The 26,401-nt window shown below is 43.6% G+C and overlaps 1 protein-coding gene across 1 annotated transcript in view; it reads right to left on the reverse strand.

The window, feature by feature from the left end:
- Positions 1–1,086: 1,086 nt before the first annotated feature.
- The window catches only part of LOC124624621 (alpha-amylase-like), a 126,723-nt gene continuing 101,408 nt past the window's right edge, over positions 1,087–26,401 (reverse strand). Inside the window, exons 9-11 of the mRNA XM_047149118.1 lie at positions 25,614–25,729; positions 20,644–20,781; positions 1,087–1,226 (exon numbers count right to left, since the gene is read on the reverse strand). Of these exons, the coding sequence (XP_047005074.1) occupies positions 1,215–1,226; positions 20,644–20,781; positions 25,614–25,729 (266 nt within the window). The 3' untranslated portion in view covers positions 1,087–1,214. The remainder of the gene's footprint in view (positions 1,227–20,643; positions 20,782–25,613; positions 25,730–26,401) is intronic.

A 26,401-nucleotide genomic window follows, 5' to 3' on the forward strand; every position in this document is an offset into this window, starting at 1 on the left:
GCTGTTGATGCACAGGCTGGAATTTGCACGCCAATACCTCAACAGGACATCCACTGATTGGCGACAGGCGGCCTTTCCAGACCAGTCCCACTTTATGCTCCATCGGAGAGTTGTCAGTTGGTAGGTCCGGGTGAACAGTCTCAAAAAATGGTTCAAATGGCTCTGAGCACTATGGGACTTAACAGCTGTGGTCATCAGTCCCCTAGAACTTAGAACTACTTAAACCTAACTAACCTAAGGACATCACACACATCCATGCCCGAAGCAGGATTCGAACCTGCGACCGTAGCAGTCGCGCGGTTCCGGACTGAGCGCCTAGAACCGCGAGACCACCGCGGCCGGCGAACAGTCTCAAAGCAAACAGAGTGAATAATCGTGGAAAGGGTCCAGGCTAGAGGACGGTGCGTTACGGTCTGGGAAATGTTTTCGTGGGCGATCTTGATGAGCTCGTCATTCTGGAAGGCACAATGGATAAACACAAGTATACCTCTAGGCTTGGGGAACGTATCCATCCCTACAGCAGTTTGTTTTCCCTCGGCACGGTGGCATCTTCCAGCAGGACAGTGGACCGCGTCACAGCTGGCAGTGCATTTCCACGTACGGCAGAGCGCTAGGATGAGTTAACCGTGCTTCCCTGGTCACCAAAGTCCCCGGATTTAAACCCAGCAGAGAATCTGTGGAAGCTCGTCGATCGGACTGTATGCGCCATGGATTCTGAACCGAGAAACCTAGCGCAGCTGGCCACGGGTCTGGAATCGGCAGGGCTCAGACATCCTTACGGGTACCTCCCAGAACCTCACTGACAATCTACCTGCACGTCTCGCAGCACCCGCACTGCAAATTGACAGGTGGTCACATTAATGTGAGTATACAGTGTAAATCGCTGCATGCTTTAAGCGTAGGTCGTGCTGGGTAAAGACTAAAGAAAATTATATATAGGGAAAAAAGGAAAGTAGTCACTTCAGAGAAATCTTTAACAGTTCCATTGTCATTTCTGTGCGCTTTCTTCTTTTCGTCAGTTACCTTAGTACATTCATCTACGCAACTCTTTCTAAATATTTGGATAAACATTTATTTTAGGTTCCACGCAGCGTACGTTTCAGAACTCTGAGTTATGTAGATACAATATTTAAAATGTAACACTTCTTCAGATCTTCTCGTAATGACGTTGATCCAAAAGAACGTCATTACTGCTGCACTTCATTAATTCCAAGTCACAGCGTTAACTGAAAGAAAAAAGTAGGAAAATATCAGATAAAGTTGCTTCTTAAGAACAAGGAGCGTATATGTACGCCAATAAAATTAGGCCACCGTATGGATATGAACAAAGTAACAGCAGTTGCTGCATATTTTTGTACGGTACCTTCTTGTGCTTTGTAAGTTGGAACAAAACGACTGGAATGCTGATTATTGGATACAGTAGTAAAATGAATGAAACTCAGACAAAAATATAAGAATTTATATTACGTATCTGTCATAATTTATGTACTTTGGAGTGAACACGAGGACATCGTATAAGGGCACTGTGTCTACTATCTTCGTGCTCTTTGGTTAGCATGCGCTAGCTGGCGAATCTGACATTCTTGAACCTTCGGTGCGTTACGCGCCTTTATTCGGTAGGGAGATGTGTCAAGTAGCACCGGTATTGTTCCGGTATGTAACGTGTGGACATCCGACAGAAGGGTCTCTGGAGCTATGTGTTGGTCGGTACATAAATATTTTGTGCAGAGAAGGAGACCTTCGGAATGACAGAGGCAGTGAAAGTGACAACCCATCCTCCCTGGAGGTAAACAGAAGAGAACATTACTGCCTTGCGGGTAAGAGCGATCTTCAAAGGCTGAGGAAGTACACCATAAAACAAACAGAAAATCCTGATCTTTGTTAGGCCTAGCAAGTCAACAGTTGATTACGAATGTACTGCTTGCAATACTTGAAGAAGCCTCAGATTGTATACAGAAAAACTAATGAGCGAAATGAAATTCCATCAGTAACAGGGGAAAAAGTTGTCAAGGCTGAGGTTCTTGCTCGAAAACCCTTCTAGGCGACGCCAAGTGAGTTATGGAAAAGTATATTATAAAAATACAGATACAGAATTCAGGATAAATAAACCGCAGACGACAGTACGGAAGTGTAAGAAAAAGGAGACAAGCGAAGTTTGGGGGAAACACAGATTAATATAAGCTCGCCAAGCAAAAATGTCGCGACAAAATCAATGAAATTTAAAGACAGCCTCCAGTCGTTATAGCACAGAATGCACGAGCTTCTGGATGTGGGAGATGTCAGTGTCCCATCATTCCTGCCACAACAACACGCGCAGGCAGGCCAGACTGCCGAGCAACTGCCCCCGACGTCTGTAGCTGTGTTTCGGGCAGTCCAAGGGATTTCCAGAGGTTTTCAAGTCCGGGCCGCACGCACGCCTGTTCGTATGTGTGACTTTTCAACATCCCTTGTCTCATGCAGTTACTATTTTAGGCTAGTGGACCTGAAAACTGTTATCTTGAAAGATATGTCTGGTAACTTCAAACATTTGATAAAGGTGAGGGGCAAACGGAGGCATCTGGTTGTCCATCATAATTGTGAGGGCTACATTTTATTTTCAAAATCAGATCTATCGCGAAATTAAAATCACAGTGAAAATCCGATCAAGCTTCGCACAGATGTGTTGTGCACTATCTCTAGTATGCCCGTCAATCGCATCACGTCCCACTTTTCAGTTCTGAGCAAAACGTAAGCAGGTAAAGATGCCTAGAACAACAGTCTCCCACCAAGTGTGAAATGCGTGCAGTCATTTCATCATGCTGTCGGGTTTCTCCTGATTTCATGCAGGCCATATTACGTAACTGTCGTGAGTGATAGCGAAGTGCGGCAGTGGTACAGGAACTTTGAAGCGGGACGTACGGATATTTATTATGTAGGAGGTCAGGGAATGAAGCGAGCTTCAACCGGTAATCGTATTCAGTGAGTGCATCAGGCGATACGCAGACATCTTCTACGGGGGCAATTCAGAACAAGGGAGGAGTAATATTGTGTCACTGTCCTTGGTAATAATGTTCAGCCGCACACTGGAGCTGCAAAAAGGATGCTCCTGCAGCATTTTCGATGGGAAGTGTTTGATAACCCACCATACAACCCGGACTTGGCTCCCTCTTATTTTCATCTCTTTGCTAGCATGAACCGTTGGTACAAGGACAGCAATTGGCGCAGAGAATGGGCTGTAGACCAGCGTAGAGCATTCATGGAAAGCACATGCGACTACTTTCTGCGACAGGGAACAGGAAAATGGCTTTGTAAGTAGGCTGTTTAGATTTTTATGTTGGTAACGCCACGTAGTGCTCTGTATGAAAACCGCTGACTGCACTGTGTGCTATCTGTGGCTGGTTGGACTCATTGTTGGAATATTCGCTAGTGTATTGTTGGGCTGTTGGATGTGAACAGTGCGTAGCGTTGGGCAGTTGGAGGTGAGCCGCCAGCAGTGGTGGATGTGAGGAGAGGAGGGAGGAGGAGGAGATTAGTGTTTAACGTCCCGTCGACAACGAGGTCATTAGAGACGGAGCGCAAGCTCGGGTGAGGGAAGTTTGTTAGTTTTGTTGCTGCAAGTTTGTTTCTCGCTGCTTAGGTATGAGCACTATTATTAGTCTGAAAACTTTAGAATGATGTTCAGTGACTTGAGTACATAGTTACAAATATAGCTAGAGATGATTCAAGACTTCTAAGCAGATGGAACAAAAAAAGCCGTTCCTACGGGGCAAAATCGTCACGTGTAACGAAGATGTGTTTGAAGGCCATTAATGTTCACGATGTACCTAAATGATCTGGTGGACAACGTCTGAAGCTCTGAGGGCGTTCGGAGATGATCCACTTTTGTATAGGGATATCGCAAGGCCAAAACATTGTAATAAAATGCAGGGAGATCTATACAGGAAAAACGCTTCGCGCAAGGCTTGACACTTGAACTTCAAAATAAACTGTCCAGTCACATTAATGAACCCACCTGTCAAGAGCCTGAATAACCACCTTTTGAAGTGCGGACTGCTGCGAGACGTGCAGGAAGGGAGTCAGTGATGTTCTGGAAGCTACCGACACAGGTGTCGAGCCGTCCGACTCCAGTCCGTGGTCAGCTGCGCTACGTTTCTCGATCCAGAATTCATAGCCCAATCAGGGTCGTCCCACAGATTCACGATTTTATTTAAATCCGAGATGTTTGGTGGCCCGTGGAGTATCCAAGCTGATGCTATTCGAATCATGCACGTTCACTGTGAGTTGTGTGCCACTTTGCATTGTCCTGCTGGTAGATGCCATCGCGCCTAGGGGGGGGGGGGGGGGGAAACTTAATGTAATGGTCCCCAAGATAGATGCATACTTGCGTTGAACCATTGTGGCTTCCGGAATGACAATATCACCCAGGGAATGCCACGTAAACGTTTCTCAGACAATAAAGTTCCCTCCTTCGGCCTGGACACTTCATATGTTTAACGCTGTTCACGCCAATGGCCATTTGACCGATCAACCATCTGAAAGGGCTACTTGTCGCCACCCACACCGAAAACTCGAGACGTCAGACACTCAGATAGGTACCAAATGTCGTACTTCGGTAAAGCATCAACCAGAACTCCGATTTAGTTCGTACTATGTACTGTCGTCCAGCAAAAGGAGCGTAAATGTTAATTAAAAGTAACACCAGACCTAAGGAGCACATCAAAAGCATAACTATAAGTAACACACGTATCTACATCTACATCTACGTGATTACTGTGCTATTCACAATAAAGTGCCTGGCAGAGGGTTCAATGAACCACCTTCAATCTGTGTCTCTACCGTTCCACTCTCGAACGGCACGCGGGAAAAACGAGCACTTAAATTTTTCTTTGCGAGCCCTGATTTCTCTTATTTTATCGTCATGATCATTTCTCCCTATGTAGGTGGATGGCAACAGAATGTTTTCGCAATCGGAGTAGAAAACTGGTGATTGAAATTTCATGAGAAGATCCCGTCGCAACGAATGTGGCTTCCTTGGAGAAGCTGATAGAACGTTTGATAAACATACCAAGGTTCCAGAGTTCAAACCCAAATGACGATTAAATTTTCTACTGTATTATGCGTGAAAGTGTTATACGGGACAACGTGTTTATGACATTTAAAAGGGCTGTTTGAAGTTTAACGCAATGTTCTCTTAGCATCCTGCTTTCACTTCGTTTCTTTGAGAGTAGTAAACCTGTAGAGTACACTTATAGTTTCACAGAATACACAATCAGAAAAAATATAGAAACAATTGCATCACACGTGCGGAGGTAATACTAATAACAATAATTAATAATAAACAAAATAGTAATATTATTAATAACCACATAACGTTCAACCAACGAGGTGAGAGCAGACTGCTAAAAGAACGTTGTTACTAACTTGGAATAGTCCTTTTACATGTCAGGAAAATGTTCTCGCATACAACAGTTTCATGCGTAAACGGTATACAAAACTTGTCGTCAGTAGGGTTTGAACGCGGGACTTGGGTACGACGACCGAACGCTCTACCTGCTCACTCACTCGAGATCTACAGCACACTCACTACAGATACGCTTTTCCTGTCCTCCGTTTACGCCTGTTCCACGGGACTACAGCACGCAGCACGAACTCTATCAACATACAACGTTTGGTACCCATCTGAATGTCTGACATCTGAAGGTCTGGGTGTCAGTGGACGTCCAGTTACGGTACTGGCGAGCACATTCCAGCGTTCGTCGACTTTGAACAGCAGTCAGCGTGGGCTCACCAACAAGGCCCCTTGGCTCATGTGGACGGTCAATTACTCAGCACTTACCCGTCTGTTCACCCGTACACACCTCCGCAGCTGTCGTTCACCGCTATCCTCTATGGTCCGTGTACACCACAGTCGCCTCGACGCTGGTTTTGGATCGCGGCATTTTGCCCAGCACGGTATACTTTAACCGCGGTGACACATGAATAGTTTACAAACTGACCCCTTTCGGGAATGCCTCCACCCTTCGCCCGAAAGCCAATGATCATGCTCCTTGTATGGCACATAAATAGCTCCGTTTCCGCATTACAATAACGTTTGCACTATTTTGCGCTTCTCCACCCCCCCCCCCCCTCCCCGCACCCCATCCCTCCCCCTTCCGACACGCTTAATTTACCCTCCACTGCTAGCTAGTGCTGTCACCCGCCGTCTGTGAGTGCTTATTGCACTTTGACGGCGAACATAGGCGTAGGTCACATTAATGTGACTGGACCGTGTAAACAGGAAAAATGTATGGCGCATAAATAAACTGCCTGAGAGAAAAAAGTGAAGCAGCCAGAAGACATGGTCGGGTGCCTGTGTAACTCCATACATGCATACACCGTCGGCGAGTATGTGAATATTATAGAGTTCTAGTTTTCTGTGACAAGCAGAACGCCACCAGAGTGAATTAGTGTTATTTGTGTTTGGTGTTGTCACCAGAGCATTTCAGGGGCGCGAACAACGTCAGATGTTGACTGATGGCTGTGGATACGGAAATGTGAAACAACATTATCAGCAGATGACAGAGACTGAAATGAGTCTCATTGTGTATTTGGCCGCCTGGTCGAACCATGCAATATCCAGATTTGTGGGCTTGCACATGTCACAGAGGCCCAACATTGGGCTGTATGGGAACGTCAGGCCAGGCTTACTCGTCGTCAAGCTTCCAGTCGGCCACCGCTGACCACTACACGGGAGAATCGCCATACTGAACAGTGTGTACATTGTAATACCTTTACCAGCTTGGCTGTCAACTCCGTCCCAGTGAAAGTATCCAGGATATCAAGTACCTGTTACTACAGTTATCGGCCAGCTCTAGCCTCGGGAGAGGATACAAGGGCCTTATGACACACTTCCAAAGCGAATCAATGCATGCATCGAGGTTGGAGGGGTGGGGGAGGGGGGCCGGCAACATGATGCTGGTAAGTGGCCTCATACTGCCAGGTCCTTCGTAAATTTGAGTCGTTGTTGGTATCACTGAAATAACATCACATACCCTCTGAACCTGTGTAGCTTCCTTTCGTTTCTTCCTCCCCTTCTGGATGCTTCAATAAAAAAATAAAAAAATAAATAAAAACAAAAAAAACAAAAAAAAACAACAACAACAAAGAACACAGTGTAAGCGGAAGGCAGCTGATCAAAGATTCGGGTATATGACTTGCAGCCACCGTCACTTTTCACACTCCACAAATGTCTATGCTTTCAACAATAATAACAATTACATTTCTACATAAAATAGTTCGGTGTAATAGTAATGGGTTTAGACTGGAGCTTAGGACATCTCTTTATCGCTTTAATACAAATTCCAAGAATCTGAAACCCGCATAAAACATAATTTGTAGCGCTATTGTTCAATAAAGCCAATGGCCTTGCCTTAATGGTAACACAGGTTCCTGTCAGATCTCCGAAATTTAGCACTGTCGCACTGGGTTACCACTTAAGTGGGTGACCACCGGGCCTGCCGAGTGCTGTTGGCAAGCGGGGTAGACTCGGACCTTGTGAGGCAAACTGAGGAGCTACTTGATTTAGAAGTAGCGGCTCCAGTCTCAAACTGACATGCGGACAGGAGAGCGATGTGCTGACCACATGCCCCTCCATATCCGCATCCAGTGACGCCTGTCGGCTGAGAATGACACGGCGGCCGGTCGGTACTGCTGGGCCTTCATGGCCTGTTTGGGAGGAGTTTAGTTTAGTTCATCCAATAAAATAACATAAAATGAATGACTTCAAGATAAAAAAGTTTCACAACGTTGGGAACATCATAATTTATACGATATACAGACCTAATATACACACACTATTATTATCAATATTTCACCTAGCACTGCGATTATTAATTCAGGTCTGCATCTATGAGTACATCACCATGCAAATGATGAGAAATGCTGTCTGTTACAGACATCAGCCTCCATTCGAGGAAAATTAGTCTTTGCTATTCTTTTTTTAGCGAGGGGTATTTCGCTTTCTGCCATGCATTATTCTATGCGCCATGTCACCACTGTTCTAGTTGTGGACTCATAAACCTCGTTGGACTTATCATTTGCAGGAGCTATGGTCAGCTATAGCACGTTTTCTTTAAAATGTTCTCTGCAATGGGTCATGGCAGTAGTTGGAAGATGGCAGCATGAGGACACTAATGATATCAAACTGATAAGAAAATAAATTAAACTGATCAATTAATCCCCCCCTCCTGAGTACACCCACCCCCATCCACAGACAATGTCATATGTTTTTATCAGCCTCCACATGGGCCTCAGCCTCCTACACCCTTTATACCCTCTACACCCTCTCCCGCTCCCCACCTACCTTATTGGCTGTAATTCCGAATTTTGGCGGGAATTCTAAATTTTTGTGGCAATTTTTTCATCTCAGGGAGTGACAACCTCTCGCTCCACCGCCTCCACCCAGAAATAAGCGAGAAACTGAAAATGGTGGTACCCTTCCCGGAATTCAAACCCAATTCCCCCTGATGGAAAGCCCAAGTGCACCCCCCTGTTACAATTATAGCACCAGAGGAACTTGGAATTGATGGTAAATTAAAAATAGTAGTGCCTGTTATTGGACTCGAACCCTGTTTCAACAGGATGGAAAGCCCAAGTGCACCTCCTAACACATGGAAACTGTCCAGATGCAGGAGAGGAAGGTAAGCTTAGTGCACTTTATTTATTTTGGTTGGGAAAATGAAGTAAAGATTGGTCCTGATTAGGTAATTAATCTTAAACATTGGGCCTAATTACACAACTGTATGCGTAGCACTACACAAGGACGGCCTAAAATCACAATACAGCTTAAAAACTGACGATACCGTACAACTGGCGTCATGTTGCTGGGAAAAAATTTCGCAATACCACTCGAAACTAGTCACAGACACACTCAAACTTTTCCCTTCACCTGCAAGTGGGTAGGGAAGAGGCAATGGTGTAAGGTACTATCTCTATTCTTTTTGGCTGGAAATATGTTCAACTGACAATGTGCTGGTGTTGGACGGAGAGGAGTTTAAAAAGCGTACAGCTGTAGTCATACATCTGAGGACAGTATCTATTGTTGTTGATGTCAGAGTTCGCTACAAATGCCCTGCACCCAAAGTAACCAAAGCCAATACACACTACCTCAACAGATGGAAAAAATGCATCACAGTTCGAATTACACTTGAAAATTGTCATGAAAGAACCAGCACTCGAAATGAATGGGTCATAATGCAACACATATCCTTGGGAAAATCGTCCTCCCAAAACATTGCTAAGTGGGCGGTAGTTGAAGGTGCATTCTCCTCGAGAGGCGTCTACAAACTGCCGAAAATCAAGGCCCTCTTACCTCCCTTATCCCTCCCCTCCAGCCCTTCCTCCCTCCCTCCCTCCATCCATCCATCCATCTACAGGGAGAACACAGGCTTTTTCAAACGGCCAGCTGCTCCGCCATGCTTTGCACTCTACTGCCCATCTGCCTTCGCCGTGGCCGCTAACTGCCTTGAGACACAACTCCTTCCCAAAACACAATAGCATGTATAGTCATCTGAACAATAGGAGACAAAAGGACGGCCACCCCCAGTGCAACTAGTTCCTGTAAAATATAGCGACAAAGCTTCCACATTCCGGCTCCCTGGTCAGAGGGCGACCACCCTCAAACTAGCCACACTCCCAATGCCTCCAATAGGTCTGTCGTTCTGTGATGGAGAACACTTTCATTTAACGTCAAAATAACTCCTTCTTGCAGTCTGTTAAACGTATTTCTCAGAAAGGCTGGAGCCCTCTGGAACAAGAACGAAATTCTGGAGAGTGCCTGAGATCACTTTTTCAGTGCCCAGCTGCTCTGCAAAGTGCTAAGCTGTTTTTCTGCGGCTCACTGTCACCCCTCTGGGGTCATTGGTTTCACCAGGTCCTCCACGGTCGCTTGCAGTACACAGCCAACTTTGAGGCGACGGCCCTTCTCCAACACAAAATGTAAATTTAGCAGCACCACTGCGCTCTAGTCAGAGCGCAGATGTGTCCGGCGTCCACCCACAGTAGACTCACTCCGGCACCCACCTTTCCGCGATGGAGAACAATTGTATTTCATATCAATGCATCTCCTATAATGAAGCATCTATTTAAACAGGAAAAAGGAATTGTGACGATAATAAATGTACTCTCTCCACGAAAACAGGTGCAGTCCATTTTCTTTTAGTTTTATGAGGTAAATCGGTAGAGCTCTTATATTCAACTGTAGGATACAATTCGCATCTCATTATTTTGCGACATCCAGCAAAGTGTACCATCGCCGATTACAGATAATCAGCAGAGACATGTCCACCCTGCATAAAAAAACTTTGACTAATTTGCTGCGAAAACTACTGATCACCACAGAATGTCCTCATTATTTCGAAACCGTCATCAGAGTGAAAAAAAGTGAGAATTTAAACTCGGAAGAAAAAACATATATATTAAGCAATTTCAGCTTGACGGACAAATTACATGACCTGAGAGCACCTCTCGCATTCAGTGTCTATAAATAAACTATCAAGTAGATGTGAATTACAAACAATCCAGACACGTGAAATAATGTTAGAGAATACAATCTTTCATGTCACTGTCTAACATGTTGGAAGAAGCACAATCATTTTATGGTCGACAACAACATACTATAATTCAAAAGGACATAGATGTTTCGTATACTGTGTCAGGTCCCCCTTTACCATTGCGATACTGTGTAACACTAGCATTTACAAAACAAGCCGTGAGAGCATGTCTCGCCCTCGGTAGGTGGGAGATTGAAATTTTGTTAAAAGATATCGCCATAACAACAAAAAAAGAAATGCCTGTCAAAAATCATTCTGTGGTGCCCTATCCATCTCATCCATCCTAGAGGCGGCACATCATTGTTACCAAATTGATAGTCAAATTAATTAAATTGATCGTGGGAGTCACTTTGCATGGCGAGCAATTTTTTTTTTTCAGCAGTCGGATTACACATACAAGATAGGTCCAATGGGAATCCATGGAGGGAAGATGATGTTCATTTCAAGGAACACTATTGAAAAGCGACATTTGATGCTTACCACAGAGGTATTCTATGGCCCACAACATACATTTCACGTGAAGACAGCCCTATTAAAAACACGTTCGTGATGATTGTGTTACTGTCGTCCTGCATAAAAAGCAGTCTTGAGTCTACAGGCACAAACAGGTCGCTGATAGCGTTATGATTTCTGGTAGAAATGCTGTCCATGATTTGGAATCAAGTCTCTCCATTCAACCACACGCTTTCATTGAATTCTGTAGACACATCATTTAATTACTACAGAACGGGTAAATCATATTCAAGCCATTCTCATATGTCGAAATAAGTCACCTTTTTCAAACCCATCTACTACGGATCCCATACTGCAAAAACTCCAACGATGTTTTAGACAGTCCCACTGCATCTTGTAACTGCTCCTCAGTCTTTGCCCCACTCTCGCCGTAGCTTCATCCATGTGATCGTCCCAATTTAAGTCAGACCTGAACGGAAGTCGGAGAGCGCTCTATCAAGACCTTCTGCATCCTGTGCAGAAACAGGACGAGCTGAGTTAATGCGAAAAGACAGCGTTTTGACTCCTCCGTGAAAATTAGGACATGTAGTTGTAGCTCCGCCAACTGTTTACAGTGTGTAAGGCCAGCTGCAAACGAAGCTTTCCCATGAAACACAAGGTAGTAGAAAAGATAGTACGAGCAGGTACAGTGATGTTTCTTGTTGGGTAAATTAGGACGACTCCACATCATTCAGGGCATGGAGGAAGGACAAGGATTTTGCTACTGCATTGCGATACATCTCCAAATTACATACAGGGACTGCAGTCCGAAGGTGATCTGCATCTCTCAGGATGCATTCATGTCTATCACCCAAACATTCTCCCCCACCTCGGTATTTAGTACCATGCAACAGGGAAAACCTATGAACTACAAAAACTCCGCTAACGTTATCTGTTAGAGAACTCGGTAAGACATTACTATGTCCCTGTCTTCTGATATATCTGAAACAAATACAGTCTGTTTTCTGGCACTGACCATATGTGGAGATCCCATTAAATATACAGGTATTGGTTCACTGGGGCAGGTGGCTCATGATTGAAGTCGCTTCCACAGACTGGTGTAAAGTTTCATCATCTGTACTGTAGCAGGGCCGTATTAAACTGATCAGCAATCACACGAGGGGGTCCATGTGTTGTTCCTTCATAATCAGTTTAATACACTGTTTTTCGGTTGTAATGCATCCGATTAGTGTACAGCGCCATACACTTTGTTTTTTCGACCAATGACTTAGAGGTCCATGTCAGCTTCTGGTAAATCGACATTAACAGGTTTCGATCCTCTGGCTCTCACTGAGAGCTGAACAACACGTGGCGTAAACTATACAGCTTGCAGAGCACAGGCTGTTAGAAATAAAACACAGAGGTAATATTTATCATTGACAGAAATGTGGAATACGTCACAACATAGGAAAACGAAGAGTTTGCGATATTTTTGAGCGCTTCCAACAGCTATTCGAAGGTGATAACCTGTACACTTAATCTCAACCTCCCCATCGACAGGATAGCGGATGTCTTGGTGTTCCACTTCGAAAAGCATTGTTCCTTCATTTTGCAGTCATGTACATGATTGCTGTTCCTGTGTTCATCAGCGGAAGGTGCTGTTCACAACGTGCGTGAGGTAGTACAAACAAACCGAGACATTATCTTATTGGTGAAAAAAAATGAAAACATGTGGAGAGCATCGCAGCGTATGGAAACAAGATGAGTCTGCAGCATTCAAGAACGCTTCTGAACGAATTTATGAAAGTGATGACCTCTACATTTAATCCCATGCTCCACACTGACAAGTAGCAGATATCCAGTGTTCTGCCTCGGCTCCCTCCATCTCAACCGAGTGGTATCAGTCAATCATCATGCGGTAATCAACATACCTAGTGGACGGTCGGGATAGGAAAGACACTGTTGATGTGGGACGGTGTACTGCAATACACACCGCAATTGACAGCGAGATCAATTTTAGCAATCTTACCTGTTGTTCTGTAATTTCAACGCCAATCAGTGACACGGTAGAACTCTTCCCAATCTCTATCTCATCGCTAAATCACCCCTGCACTACTTTGCAAGTACTGTATAATAGATTGGGAACGCATCTAGATGACAGTGCTGTACATCCAGTCGACCATGTACACTAAAGTATACGAGATAGTGTCCTATACCGATGCAAAGAGGTTATCTACATATGTGCAGCACATCGAACGTAGTACAGAATTTACAATTACGACTGGCCACCTTTCCCTGTGTGGATGGATGCCACAGAATTGTACATTCGTAGGATTATTTCGGAGACTGACAGATCCCTCCCAAATTTTCCTTGAACAATCCTTCCTGCCACACTAATTTTACCCACAGCACCTGTCCAGAAGCACAAGATCTCCCCAGATGCTGCCTGTTGAGGAGGGTCACACCTTTTATCGGTGTATATTATACATGGAAGTGTTGCATAGCTATAGCAGATGGTTGTACATGATGGAGCTGCAGACATAAGGGGTTTGAACCATTTCAAGTAAATCATCCGTGCGATCAAATCTGAAGCATTATTCCACTATCCGGAGACAATATCAGGAAGGCAAGAGAGAAAATCATCATAAATCTCGAAAGCACACTGCTGTGATTACACAGTTCTGCACCTAAAAATCCTATAATGTTAAAGCCAAGCGGTTTTCAAAGTATTAGTCGTGGAATGCAATGCTCTTAATACTCTAATGGAGGATATATTTCTCCAACATCAGACATACAACCACCCCACAAGTATGTTACCCCATTCAATATTGTAACAAATTTTAAAAGGATAAAACTACGTCCTTCTACACTATTCTGGTATCCTAGGAAAGTACTGTCAGTGTGTATCCACAGCACAAGCTGCTTATAAATCAACTAGAATGAAGTGCCGGACTGTGTAATGATAGGAGTGTGCTTTTATGCTTTATGATAATTTCTCTCATGCTGGTACCTTCTTGGTACTGACTCTGGACAGTGGAATAACGCTTCAGACTTGATCACACGGTTGATTTACGTGAAATGCTTCAAACTTCATACGTCTGGACCTCCATCATGTACAACCATCTGCTATAGCAATGCAGTAGATAGTGTCGGAAGTTCCACGCGGGTTTTCACGGATGATGCTGTAGTATACAGAGAAGTTGCAGCATTAGAAAATTGTAGCGAAATGCAGGAAGATCTGCAGCGGATAGGCACTTGGTGCAGGGAGTGGCAACTGACCCTTAACATAGACAAATGTGATGTATTGTGAATACATAGAAAGAAGGATCCTTTATTGTATGATTATATGATAGCGGAACAAACACTGGTAGCAGTTACTTCTGTAAAATATCTGGGAGTATGCGTGCGGAACGATTTGAAGTGGAATGATCATATAAAATTAATTGTAGGTAAGGCGGGTACCAGGTTGAGATTCACTAGGAGAGTCCTTAGAAAATTTAGTCCATCAACAAAGGAGGTGGCTTACAAAACACTCGTTCGACCTGTACTTGAGTATTGCTCATCAGTGTGGGATCCGTACCAGATCGGGTTGACGGAGGAGATAGAGAAGATCCAAAGAAGAGCGGCGCGTTTCATCACAGGGTTATTTGGTAACCGTGATAGCGTTACGGAGATGTTTAGCAAACTCAAGTGGCAGGCTCTGCAAGAGAGGCGCTCTGCATCGCGGTGTAGCTTGCTCCCCAGGTTTCGAGAGGGTGCGTTTCTGGATGAGGTATCGAATATATTGCTTCCCCCTACATATACCTCCCGAGGAGATCACGAATGTAAAATTAGAGAGATTCGAGCGCGCACGGAGGCTTTCAGACAGTCGTTCTGCCCGCGAACCATACGCGACTGGAACAGAAAAGAGAGGTAATGACAGTGGCACGTAAAGTGCCCTCCGCCACACACCGTTGGGTGGCTTGCGGAGTATAAATGTAGATGTAGATGTAGAACACTTTCATGTATAATATACACTGATAAGAGGTGTGACCCTCCTCGACAGGCACACATTTGTGGAGATCTTGTGATTCTGGACGAGCGCTGTGGGTATGATTAGTTTTCCAGGAAGCATTGTTCAAGGAAAATTTGGGAGGGATCTGTCAATCTCCGAAATAATCCTACGAATGTACAATTCTGTGGCATCCATCCACACAGGGAAAGGTGGTCAGTCGTAATTGTAAATTCTGTACTATGTTCGATGTGCTGCACATATGTAGATAACCTCTTTGCATCGGTATAGGACACTATCTTGTATACTTTGGTGTACATGGTCGACTGGATGTACAGCACTGTCATCTAGATGCGTTCCCAATCTATTATACAGTACTTGCAAAGTAGTGCAGGGGTGATTTAGCGATGAGATAGAGATTGGGAAGAGTTCTACCGTGTCACTGATTGGCGTTGAAATTACAGAACAACAGGTAAGATTGCTAAAATTGATCTCGCTGTCAATTGCGGTGTGTATTACAGTACACCGTCCCACATCAACAGTGTCTTTCCTATCCCGACCGTCAACTAGGTATGTTGATTACCGCATGATGATTGACTGATACCACTCGGTTGAGATGGAGGGAGCCGAGGCAGAACACTGGATATCTCCTACTTGTCAATGTGGAGCATGGGATTAAATGTAGAGGTCATCACTTTCATAAATTCGTTCAAAAGCGTTCTTGAATGTTGCAGACTCATCTTGTTTCCATACGCTGCGATGCTCTCCACATGTTTTCATTTTTTTTCACCAATAAGATAATGTCTCGGTTTGTTTGTACTACCTCACGCACGTTGTGAACAGCACCTTCCGCTGATGAACACAGGAACAGCAATCATGTACATGACTGCAAAATGAAGGAACAATGCTTTTCGAAGTGGAACACCAAGACATCCGCTATCCTGTCGATGGGGAGGTTGAGATTAAGTGTACAGGTTATCACCTTCGAATAGCTGTTGGAAGCGCTCAAAAATATCGCAAACTCTTCGTTTTCCTATGTTGTGACGTATTCCACATTTCTGTCAATGATAAATATTACCTCTGTGTTTTATTTCTAACAGCCTGTGCTCTGCAAGCTGTATAGTTTACGCCACGTGTTGTTCAGCTCTCAGTGAGAGCCAGAGGATCGAAACCTGTTAATGTCGATTTACCAGAAGCTGACATGGACCTCTAAGTCATTGGTCGAAAAAACAAAGTGTATGGCGCTGTACACTAATCGGATGCATTACAACCGAAAAACAGTGTATTAAACTGATTATGAAGGAACAACACATGGACCCCCTCGTGTGATTGCTGATCAGTTTAATACGGCCCTGCTACAGTACAGATGATGAAACTTTACACCAGTCTGTGGAAGCGACTTCAATCATGAGCCACCTGCCCCAGTGAACCAATACCTGTATATTTAATGGGATCTCCACATATGGTCAGTGCCAGAAAACAGACTGTATTTGTTTCAGATATATCAGAAGACAGGGACATAGTAATGTCTTACCGAGTTCTCTAACAGATGACGTTAGCGGAGTTTTTATAGTTCATAGGTTTTCCCTGTTGCATGGTACTAAATACCGAGGTGGGGGAGAATGTTTGGGTGATAGACATGAATGCATCCTGAGAGATGCAGATCACCTTCGGACTGCAGTCCCTATATGTAATTTGGAGATGTATCGCAATGCAGTAGCAAAATCCTTGTCCTTCCTCCATGCCCTGAATGATGTGGAGTCGTCCTAATTTACCCAACAAGAAACATCACTGTACTTGCTCGTACTATCTTTTCTACTACCTTGTGTTTCATGGGAAAGCTTCGTTTGCAGCTGGCCTTACACACTGTAAACAGTTGGCGGAGCTACAACTACATGTCCTAATTTTCACGGAGGAGTCAAAACGCTGTCTTTTCGCATTAACTCAGCTCGTCCTGTTTCTGCACAGGATGCAGAAGGTCTTGATAGAGCGCTCTCCGACTTCCGTTCAGGTCTGACTTAAATTGGGACGATCACATGGATGAAGCTACGGCGAGAGTGGGGCAAAGACTGAGGAGCAGTTACAAGATGCAGTGGGACTGTCTAAAACATCGTTGGAGTTTCTGCAGTGTGGCATCCTTAGGAGATGGTTTTGAAAAAGGTGACTTGTTTCGAGATATAAGAGTGCCACGAATAAGATTCACCCATGCTGTAATCATTAAAAGACGTCTCTACAGGATCCAATGCCAGTTTGTGGTTGACTGGATAGACGTATTGGAAATCGTGGACAGCATTTCTACCAGAAATCATAATACTATCTGCGACCCATGAGCGCCTGTAGACTCAAGACCGCTTTTTATTCTGGGTGATGGTAACAAAATCGGTATGATCGTGTTTTTAATAGCGCTCTCCTTACATGAAATGTATGCTGTGGGCTGTAGAATCTCTCTGTGGTCATCTTCTAATGTTATTATTCAATAGTATTTCTTGAAATGAACATCATCATCCCTTCATGGATTCCCATTGGAACTATCTGGTGTGTGTAATCCGACTGCTGAAAAAAAAAGTTGCTCGCCATGCAAAGTGACTCTCACGATCAATGTAATTAATTAGCCTATCAATTTGGTAAATAATTACATGCCGCCTGGAGGTTAGATGAGATGGCTAGGGCACCACGAAATTGTTCTTTTTATTCATTGCTGCGATATCTTTTAACAAAATTTCAGTCTCCCACATACACAGGGTGGGACAGGCTCTCACGATTTGTTTCTTAAATGCTAATATTACACAGTAACGCATTGGTAAAAGAGGACCTGGCACAGTGTACAAAATATCTATGTCCTCTTGAATTACAGTATGCTTTTTCCGACATTTGAGCCTGTGCCATGAAAGATTGTATTCTCTAACGTTACTTCACGTGTCTGAATTGTTTGTAATTCACATCTACTTGATAGTTTATTTACAGACACTGAACGTAAGAGCTGCTCTCAGGGTGTGTAATTTGCCCATCAAGCTGAAATTGCTTAATATAAATGTTTTTTCTTCAAAGTTTGAATTCTCGCTTTTTCTTCACTCCAATGATGATTTCAAAATAACGAGGACATTCTGTGGTGATCAGTAGTTTTCGCAGCAAAATAGTCAAAGTTGTTTTTTATGCAGGGTGGACATGTCTCTGCTGATCAACTGTAATGGGCGACGGTACACTTTGCTGGATGTCGCAAAATAATGAGATGCAGTTAATCGTAAGAGCTCTACCAATATATCTCATAAAACTAAAAGAAAACGGACTCCGCCTATTTTCGTGGATAGAATAGATTTATTATCGTCCCAATTCTGTTTTCCTTTTTTAATGGATCCGTCATTGTAGGAGATGCATTGATGTCAAATACTATTGTTCTCCATAACAGAAAGGTGGGCGCAGGGAACGAGACTACAGTTGATGGTGGCGCGACACAACTGCACTGTGACTACGGGCGCAGTCGTGCTGCTAAATTTTCCTTTGTGTTGGCAGAGAGCTGTCACCACAAGGCAGGCCACACACTGCAAGCGACCGCGGAGGATAGCGGAAGGCCTGGTGAGAGTAGTGCCGGCAGAGGGGTGGGAGTGGGGTCACAGAAAAGCAGCAAAGCACTTTGCGGAGCAGATAGCCGTTTGAAAAAGCGATCTGGAGCATTCTCCAGAATCGTTGTTGTTGCAGAGGGGTCCAGTCTTTGGTTCAAATGGCTCTGAGCACTATGGGACTCAACTGCTGAGGTCATTAGACCCTTAGAACTAGTTAAACCTAACTAACCTCAGGACATCACACACATCCATGCCCGAGGCAGGATTCGAACCTGTGACCGTAGCGGTCTTGCGGTTCCAGACTGCAACGCCTTTAACCGCACGGCCACTTCGGCCGGCTGGTCCAGTCTTTCTGACATACAGGTTTAACAGATTATAAGAAACAGTTACGTTGATGTTTAAGAAAAGTGCTCTCAATCGCAGGGTGATAGACCTATTCGAGGTGTTGGGAGTGTGCCTAGTCTGAGGATGGTCGCCCCCTAACCAGAGAGAAGGCATGTGGGCTGTGTCGCTTTAAGTTAGACAATCGAGTTGCACTTGAGGCGGACGTCCTTTTATCTCCTATTGTTTATTTGCCAATACATGCTATTGTGTTGGCAAAGAAGCATCACCTCGAGGCAGTTAGCGGTCATGGCGGTAGAATGCAAAGCACAGCAAAGCAGCTGGCCATTTGAAGAAGCGTGTCCTCTCCGTGGGTGTATGGATGGATGGAGGGAGGGAGGGAGAGGAGGGATGAGGGGAGGTTATAGGGCCTCTCGAGGAGAGCCACGTTACACCCCTGCCTTTTTCCCGCCAGCTTGTAGGTAAAGGATAAAGTGTGAGTGTGTCTGTGACTAGTTTCGAGTGGTATTGCGAATTTTTTCCCCAGCAGCATGACACCAGTAGTATGGTATCGTCAGTTTTTGAGCTGGATAGCGATTTTAGGCTGTCCTTGTGTAGCGCCACGCATACAGTTGTGTAATTAGGCCTGATCTTTTAAGATTAATTACATAATTAGGACCTATGTTTACCTCATTTTCCCGATTTAAGTAAATAAGGTACACTAACCTTACCTTCCTCTGCTGCATCTGGACAGTTTCTAAGTGTTGGGGTGTGCACTTGGTCTTGGCATGGCGTAGAACTAGGGTTGAAGTCCCGGAAAGGGCACCACCATTTTTAATTTCCCTCAATTCCAAGCGACTCTGGTGGTATAATTGTGTTTAGAGGGTGCACTTCGGCTTTAAGATCAGGAGGACCTGGTTTCGAGTCCCGGAAAGTTGGAGAGGGGGTAGGGTGCTCGGGCTCATGTGCAGGCTGAGGATAACACATGATGTCATCTGGGGGTGAGGATGGATGTGGCTGGGGTGGTTGTAATTAACTGATCAATTTAATTAATTTTCATATCAATCTGATATAAGAAGTGTCCTCATGCCGCAATCTCCCCATTTCTCACGGACTCTAGCACGTCAAAGTATCCTATATTACACATATGTAGTAATTTTCTAGAATTCGTTGCCATTTTCGAGACTTAGTTTTCAAGCTACTTTATTCTCAGAAAGTTGATGAAGAAATGTGCGAATTCATATACTTAAAAATATAAATATAAATCTTGCCCATCCCCTTTACCTTTGGACCCGTGCCTGATGGAAGGACACATTACTGCAAACAGCAAGAATCATAAAATGTCTGGGAGCATGCGTCCACAGTGAACCTACAGCGAAATGACTTCATAAAATTATTATTAGAAAAAAAAGTGTAGCCAGATAGAGTTTTGGGAAGAATCACCAGGAAATGTAATTCGTTCACAAAAGAGGATGCTTACAAAACCTTGGTCTTCAGTACTGCACCTTTCACGAATGGAACAGGGAAGGGGGAAATGAAATTGGTGCCCGAAGTACCCTCCATCACACAACGTGCGGTACAGATGTAGGTGTACAATTTGTGAGTATAGCACTATAACTGTGCCAGGAGTTTTGACATATGTCCAGTGCTCAAGATGGCGAGCTGTGAGAATGACATTCAGAAGAAATAATGATAAACCTGTAACATTGAAAGCTGGGAATTAAAATTAAAACATCAAACTCAATAAAGCAATATGATACATAATACTCACATCGACGTGTATAGCTAGGAAGCTGTGCGGTTGTAGCTGTACTCGTACGGAGCCATTTGCTGTGACTTTTAGTATCTCACCGGCGCATGTCCCGCCACCGGAGACCACGTCGCAGTAGGTTCCCGCTGGAAGACACGTCTGGGGGGAAACAGCACATAAGTTCGTGTTATCCACAGACCCTTGAAAACAAGCAAGAATATTGTTCTTAACGTTTTCAAAATGAGAATGAGTGTACCAGCCGACGTTATCGTGATGGGAAAAAACACTCTTCTTTAAAAATCTTGAATGCTTGCTCCACAGTATTAAGATATTTATTAAACGATATCATCTACACGCGATGAGCTGCACTAGATATGTTTATTTGCCAAATCGATACTTGAGTGTATAACCGATCGTCAGTGGCGTCTGTACAGAGGCGCTAACATCAATTTCGACAACATGACAACTGTATATGCGAGGGGGTTCAATACGTAGCGCAACGCATTTTTTCCCCCGGTCACTTTCTATTAAAAAAATGCGGAGTTTGTTGTGGGACATATTGCAATATTCCCGCTTCAGTCCCTATAGTTTCATGAAGTTCCGATCGGGGGCTGCACTATACACAGCCTTCAAAATTGCGTCTATAACGGAGATGCGTTCCAGGAAGAGAGCCGTCATTGAGTTGCTTTTGGCGGTAGGTCAGAGCGTCGCAGATATTTGCAGAATATCTACGAAGACCTGGCACTCAACAAAAGCACGGGTAATCGTTGGACGAGGCGTCTGTCATCGCCGCAACAAAATCGCGCAAACCTGTATAACCTCCCTCGTGCCGGCCGGCCGCTCAGAGCTGTGACTCCTGCAGTCTTGTAACGATCGGACACTTAGTCGAGATGATCGACGGTTCACAGCTATAAACCTCTGCGGCAACGCAAGGCCTTACACAATTCTGCGCGCCCGAGAGGAGCTCACAAAACTTCTTTGGACTGTTCTTCCGTCTCCATCCTACACTCCACGTCTCGCATTTTCAGGCATCCATCTGTTTGGCCCAAGTAAGGATGCACTCCGCGGAAAGCAGTACGTGGATGATGAGAAGGTTATTGGTGCAGCAAGAGGTTGTCTCCGAAGTCGGCCAGTGGAGTAGTGACGTGCGGGAAATAAAGGCTCTCCCAGTAAGGTGGCATAAGGCCGTCGTATTGAAGGGAGATCATGTTGAAAAATACGATTTTGTAGCCAGAAGAATGCGGATTAATATAGTGTATTGCAATTTGGAATAAACCAACCTGCATTCAGAAAAAGATGTGTTGCGTAATAGCAGAAATGTAAATCTACTTGCATTATGTATCTCTATTGCTCCGACATGCAGGTCAGTTAATACGACAGGATATGAAATCCATCCTATCACACAGTACACAGGTTGTCAAGCAGGTCATTGTCGTCAAATCTTAAGCACTAACAATTATAGGTCAAGTCTGACACAGGGTAACTGTCATATACTGTAAACATGCAGCTGACAGGTCAAAGAGTCTACTTTACCTGCCTTTTGTTATTTCTAAGATCATATTTACATACATCTGTGACATACATTCATATACGTGAAATACTATCTACAATAATGATCGAAGCAGAAGAAATGAATTAAAATTTGTGCTGTAGCCGGGATTCGAAACCGGGTTTTCTTTCTTACTATACTGAAATGCTAACCATTACACCACCAAGCACTATTGTCAATAGTGGTGCACGAATTAATGAAGTTGAGTGCCCTCACCAACACAAACATCATACCTTCCACTTATTTTCTGTTACATTGTCACTGCTGCTAGGGTTCTCCAGTATTGGAATAGCACCCCAACGTTGGATGTATTCTTCTGCTTCGCTCATTATCGTAGATAAAGAAGAGACTTAAATGCCTCAGAGATAAATATAATTATGAGATCTATAAGCTCACCTATGGTACAGGACTTTCCCATTACGTCCAACGCTGGGGTGTTATTCAAATGCCGGAGAGCCCTAGCAGTAGTGACAATGTAAGGGAAAATAAGTGGAAGATACGAATTCAAGTTTGTGTTGGGGAGGGCAATCATCTTGGGTAGTTCGTACAGCACTGTTGAGCATAATACCATGGTGGTGTAATGGTTAGCGTTTCTGCCTAGTAAGTAAGAAGACCCCGGTTTGAGTCCCGCCATAGCACAAATCTTAATTCATTTCTTCTGCTTCGAGCATTATCGTAGATAAAGAAGAGACTTAAATGTCTCAGGGATAAATATAATTATAAGATCTGTTTGGACGTTTGGTATATAGAGATAAAATATACCAAATATATAAAAATATAGATCTCACCCCTCGTCTTTCCTATGTGTGTGATGTGATCAAGAATTTGTCACCGCCTAATATTTCACAGCAGTAACCTACATGTCAACCTGTGTACCACATGATAGATGGGATTTTATATCCTGTCGTATTAACTGATTAACTGACACGCATGCCATTTCTACAGAGATGCATAATGTAAGCTGACTTACAATGCTGCTTTTATATATACAGTCGTCATGTAAAACTGCAAGTACATACAGTTAATGTTCCTCTATATCAGATGCCACTGATGATGGGTTATACACCCAAATATTGTTCTGGCAAATAAACATTTCAAGTGCAGTTCACAGTGTTTAGAAAACGTCCTGTAATAAATTTTTCACAGACGATATCAGGAATATTCACCTACAAATACAATATTCAGTTATTGTAACTTGCAGCGGCCAAGTACGGTAAAAAAAATAAAAAAGCACCTTTCTTTTCACCTCTCACTTTTATCTATTTGTATTTCCCGACTGGTCAAATCGACAAGTACATTGCATCTTACAAAAAAGTCAGAATGTTATGAACTTTTAGTATTTTGCATGTAGATAGACTGCGGTAAAGGAAACAAGTTTTCGACATCGAAAAACCGCGAAATTTCTACAATTTTTTCTGTTTATGTAGCTACGTATTTTTTCTCGTGCTATCCAAGACAAAAACACATCTTACTTACAGACAGTAAAATTTTCTGCAATTTGCACTGGCCAAATGTACTTTTACTCCAAATGTTTACCAACATACACAACTCCAAAAGAACGACAAAATTATCAAAGAAACTGCAAAAAGGACAAGTTTTAGTACTGCAATCTTAACTGAACAACATTTGAAAGGGATAATGACAGATGCCTCTAACGATCAACTGACGTACACAAAGAATTCTCCGCCCCCCTTCCCCTTCCTGTAATAGTATGCTCGTTTCTGCTAAGGCTGCATAAAATTGGCAAAAAACGCACGTGTTTCATGGCATGTGGTTCTAATTGTCAAAGTGTAACAGCTCCAAGAACATCCTCTCTTTCTAATGCAGTACCGTTTCTTGTCAACTAAATGTATATTTAAAGAATAAGAATTAGGCCAGATGAAAATAAAACATCTAACAGAATACATAATCACACAAAAAAGTTAATGCCTTGATCTCATGGGTACATATGGCAAGTAAAATTGGGTGTCAGTTGCATCATTCTCCTCGTCGGTTAGGGTTTCCCCACCGTAGTGATCCTCTCAGCATCCTCTTCGCTGAGGTTACGCATGGGTGAACTCTCACATGCGTGGTAACAACACTGCTTGCCAATGGTGGAGTACCTGAGCATTGTCTTTTTTTCCAGTTGCAGGTCCCGGTGCCACACCGTTCCGTACATCTGCAACCGAGATTATGTTGAAAACTAGGGTTTGTAGTTAAAAGAGTGGGCTTTAATATGGTGTACTGGTATTCATGTTAGCATACAGCCCAAAGCTGAAGGAATCGTTTAGTTAACTAGCCACGTCTGTACTTGTAGATAGTACGAACAGAATGGTACTCGGCGGCGTCTCGAGTAGCTGGCTGTCTTGCAAGTTGGAATTTTGGAATTGCTTCGGATTTAGAGAACTGTCAATGGAAAAGATCGTCCAGTGCATATCTTTTCGTTTTTACATCGCATAATGTCACAAGAAATCTATCCACTACTTCAGAAATTTGGTTTGCTACTCTGTATGTTCAAATGGTTCAAATGGCTCTGAGCACTATGGGACTCAACTGCTGTGGTCATAAGTCCCCTAGAACTTAGAACTACTTAAACCTAACTAACCCAAGGACAGCACACAACACCCAGCCATCACGAGGCAGAGAAAATCCCTGACCCCGCCGGGAATCGAACCCGGGAACCCGGGCGTGGGAAGCGAGAACGCTACCGCACGACCAGGAGATGCGGGCTCTCTCTGTATGTTTGTTTGAAAATACAAGTCAGGCAGGGTACGTTTTTGTCGTAAGAGTGTCCAGTATTCCATAGTATTCGCTTCAAATCGAGATAATAACTTGCAAGAAGATATTTTCTGGTATATTTGCAAGCTGTAGCCAGTCAAAGTTTCTGGCTTAAATAAGTTTCGGAAAAGTATGCAAACTCCAAAAAAAAAAAAAAAACCGGCTGTTTACATGGCTACTACATATGTTTGGACTCAGATACATAGGCCTGTATGAAACATCATCCACAAAAATGAATTGTTTGAATAATAAATGGCGTTAACGGATGCACAGCTTGATGACACTCTTTGTGTGAGTCGTTCCCCACGAGAACCGGAAAATATAGAAAGGCTGAAGACCGCAAATTTAATTTCTCAAATTAATTTGTAAAGCCGTCTAACTTATTTTTTTTTACGAGTAAAAATAAAAATTAAAAACTTATCTATACATTTAATAGGGGCCTCTATAGATAAACCAAATCTTTTTTTGAAAAACAATAATTTACTTGTATTTGATTTTTTCTTACTTTTCTGGACCTTGTAAAATTCAACAGAAGCATCCGCCCGCCATTAAAAATTAGTCACCGAACTCTGGCCTTAAGTATTCGCAGGAGCTATTTTTCCTGTGGTTCTAACAACATTTCGTCGAATGCAAATTTCTCTCACAGCTACTCTTGTCTCATTAACTCGACAAAAAGTAAATTTACCTGTAATGATGCGTTCATGTTCGTTAGCTCGTTGTTGAACACAACGAAGCCTCTATCTCCACGACAGAATGCTATTTGATATCCTCCATTATCCCACCAGTTCGTCACATTTGTTCCTGTGAATAAAAACCGAAATCAAATTTCATTACATCTTGTTTATCATGTTACATTTATTAACAATGAACATTTACACTGTCGATGAACAAAAAAAGACTTGAACGATATGTCCGTTAAGCGCTGTAATCTATTTTTCTTCGAACTCCTTATTGATAGTTCGCGTAGTTGATCGCAGCTAGACAGTGGGTGTCAGATTCATGGGACGCTGCATTGCGGACTCTACGTTTTTAACTAATCAATGTGCCAACGGCGTACTGCGAATCCCTCTATTCCGAGGAAATCGGAGCTGTCACTGTCAACTATCGTCGGCTAAACCCTGTTGATAATCCGGGTTATAACGGGGGCTAGACGCGCACACAGCAGTTCCGTACTGGAGAAAGACGACTGGTGAGCAGTCACACCCTCCAGAACAACCTCCTCGCTATGGAGCTTACAAGGCAAGTTCACCACTGCACCACTCTCAGATTTAGTGGTAAGATAGCCCATTGGATAGCCCGTCGAAAACTGAACACAGATCACGCATGAAAACAGGAAGGAGGTGACTGAACCATGAAAAAGAAAGGAAACAGAAGCAGTGAACGGGCCAACCTCAAGAGGGGAAACCTCGAGCGAAGTGGCAGAACGATTGTCGTGGTTGTGTGGTTAGGGTGTTGACACTCAAGAGGGAGGTC

The sequence above is a fragment of the Schistocerca americana genome, chromosome 1, assembly GCF_021461395.2.
Source record: "Schistocerca americana isolate TAMUIC-IGC-003095 chromosome 1, iqSchAmer2.1, whole genome shotgun sequence".
Classification (NCBI taxonomy): Eukaryota; Metazoa; Arthropoda; class Insecta; order Orthoptera; family Acrididae; genus Schistocerca; species Schistocerca americana.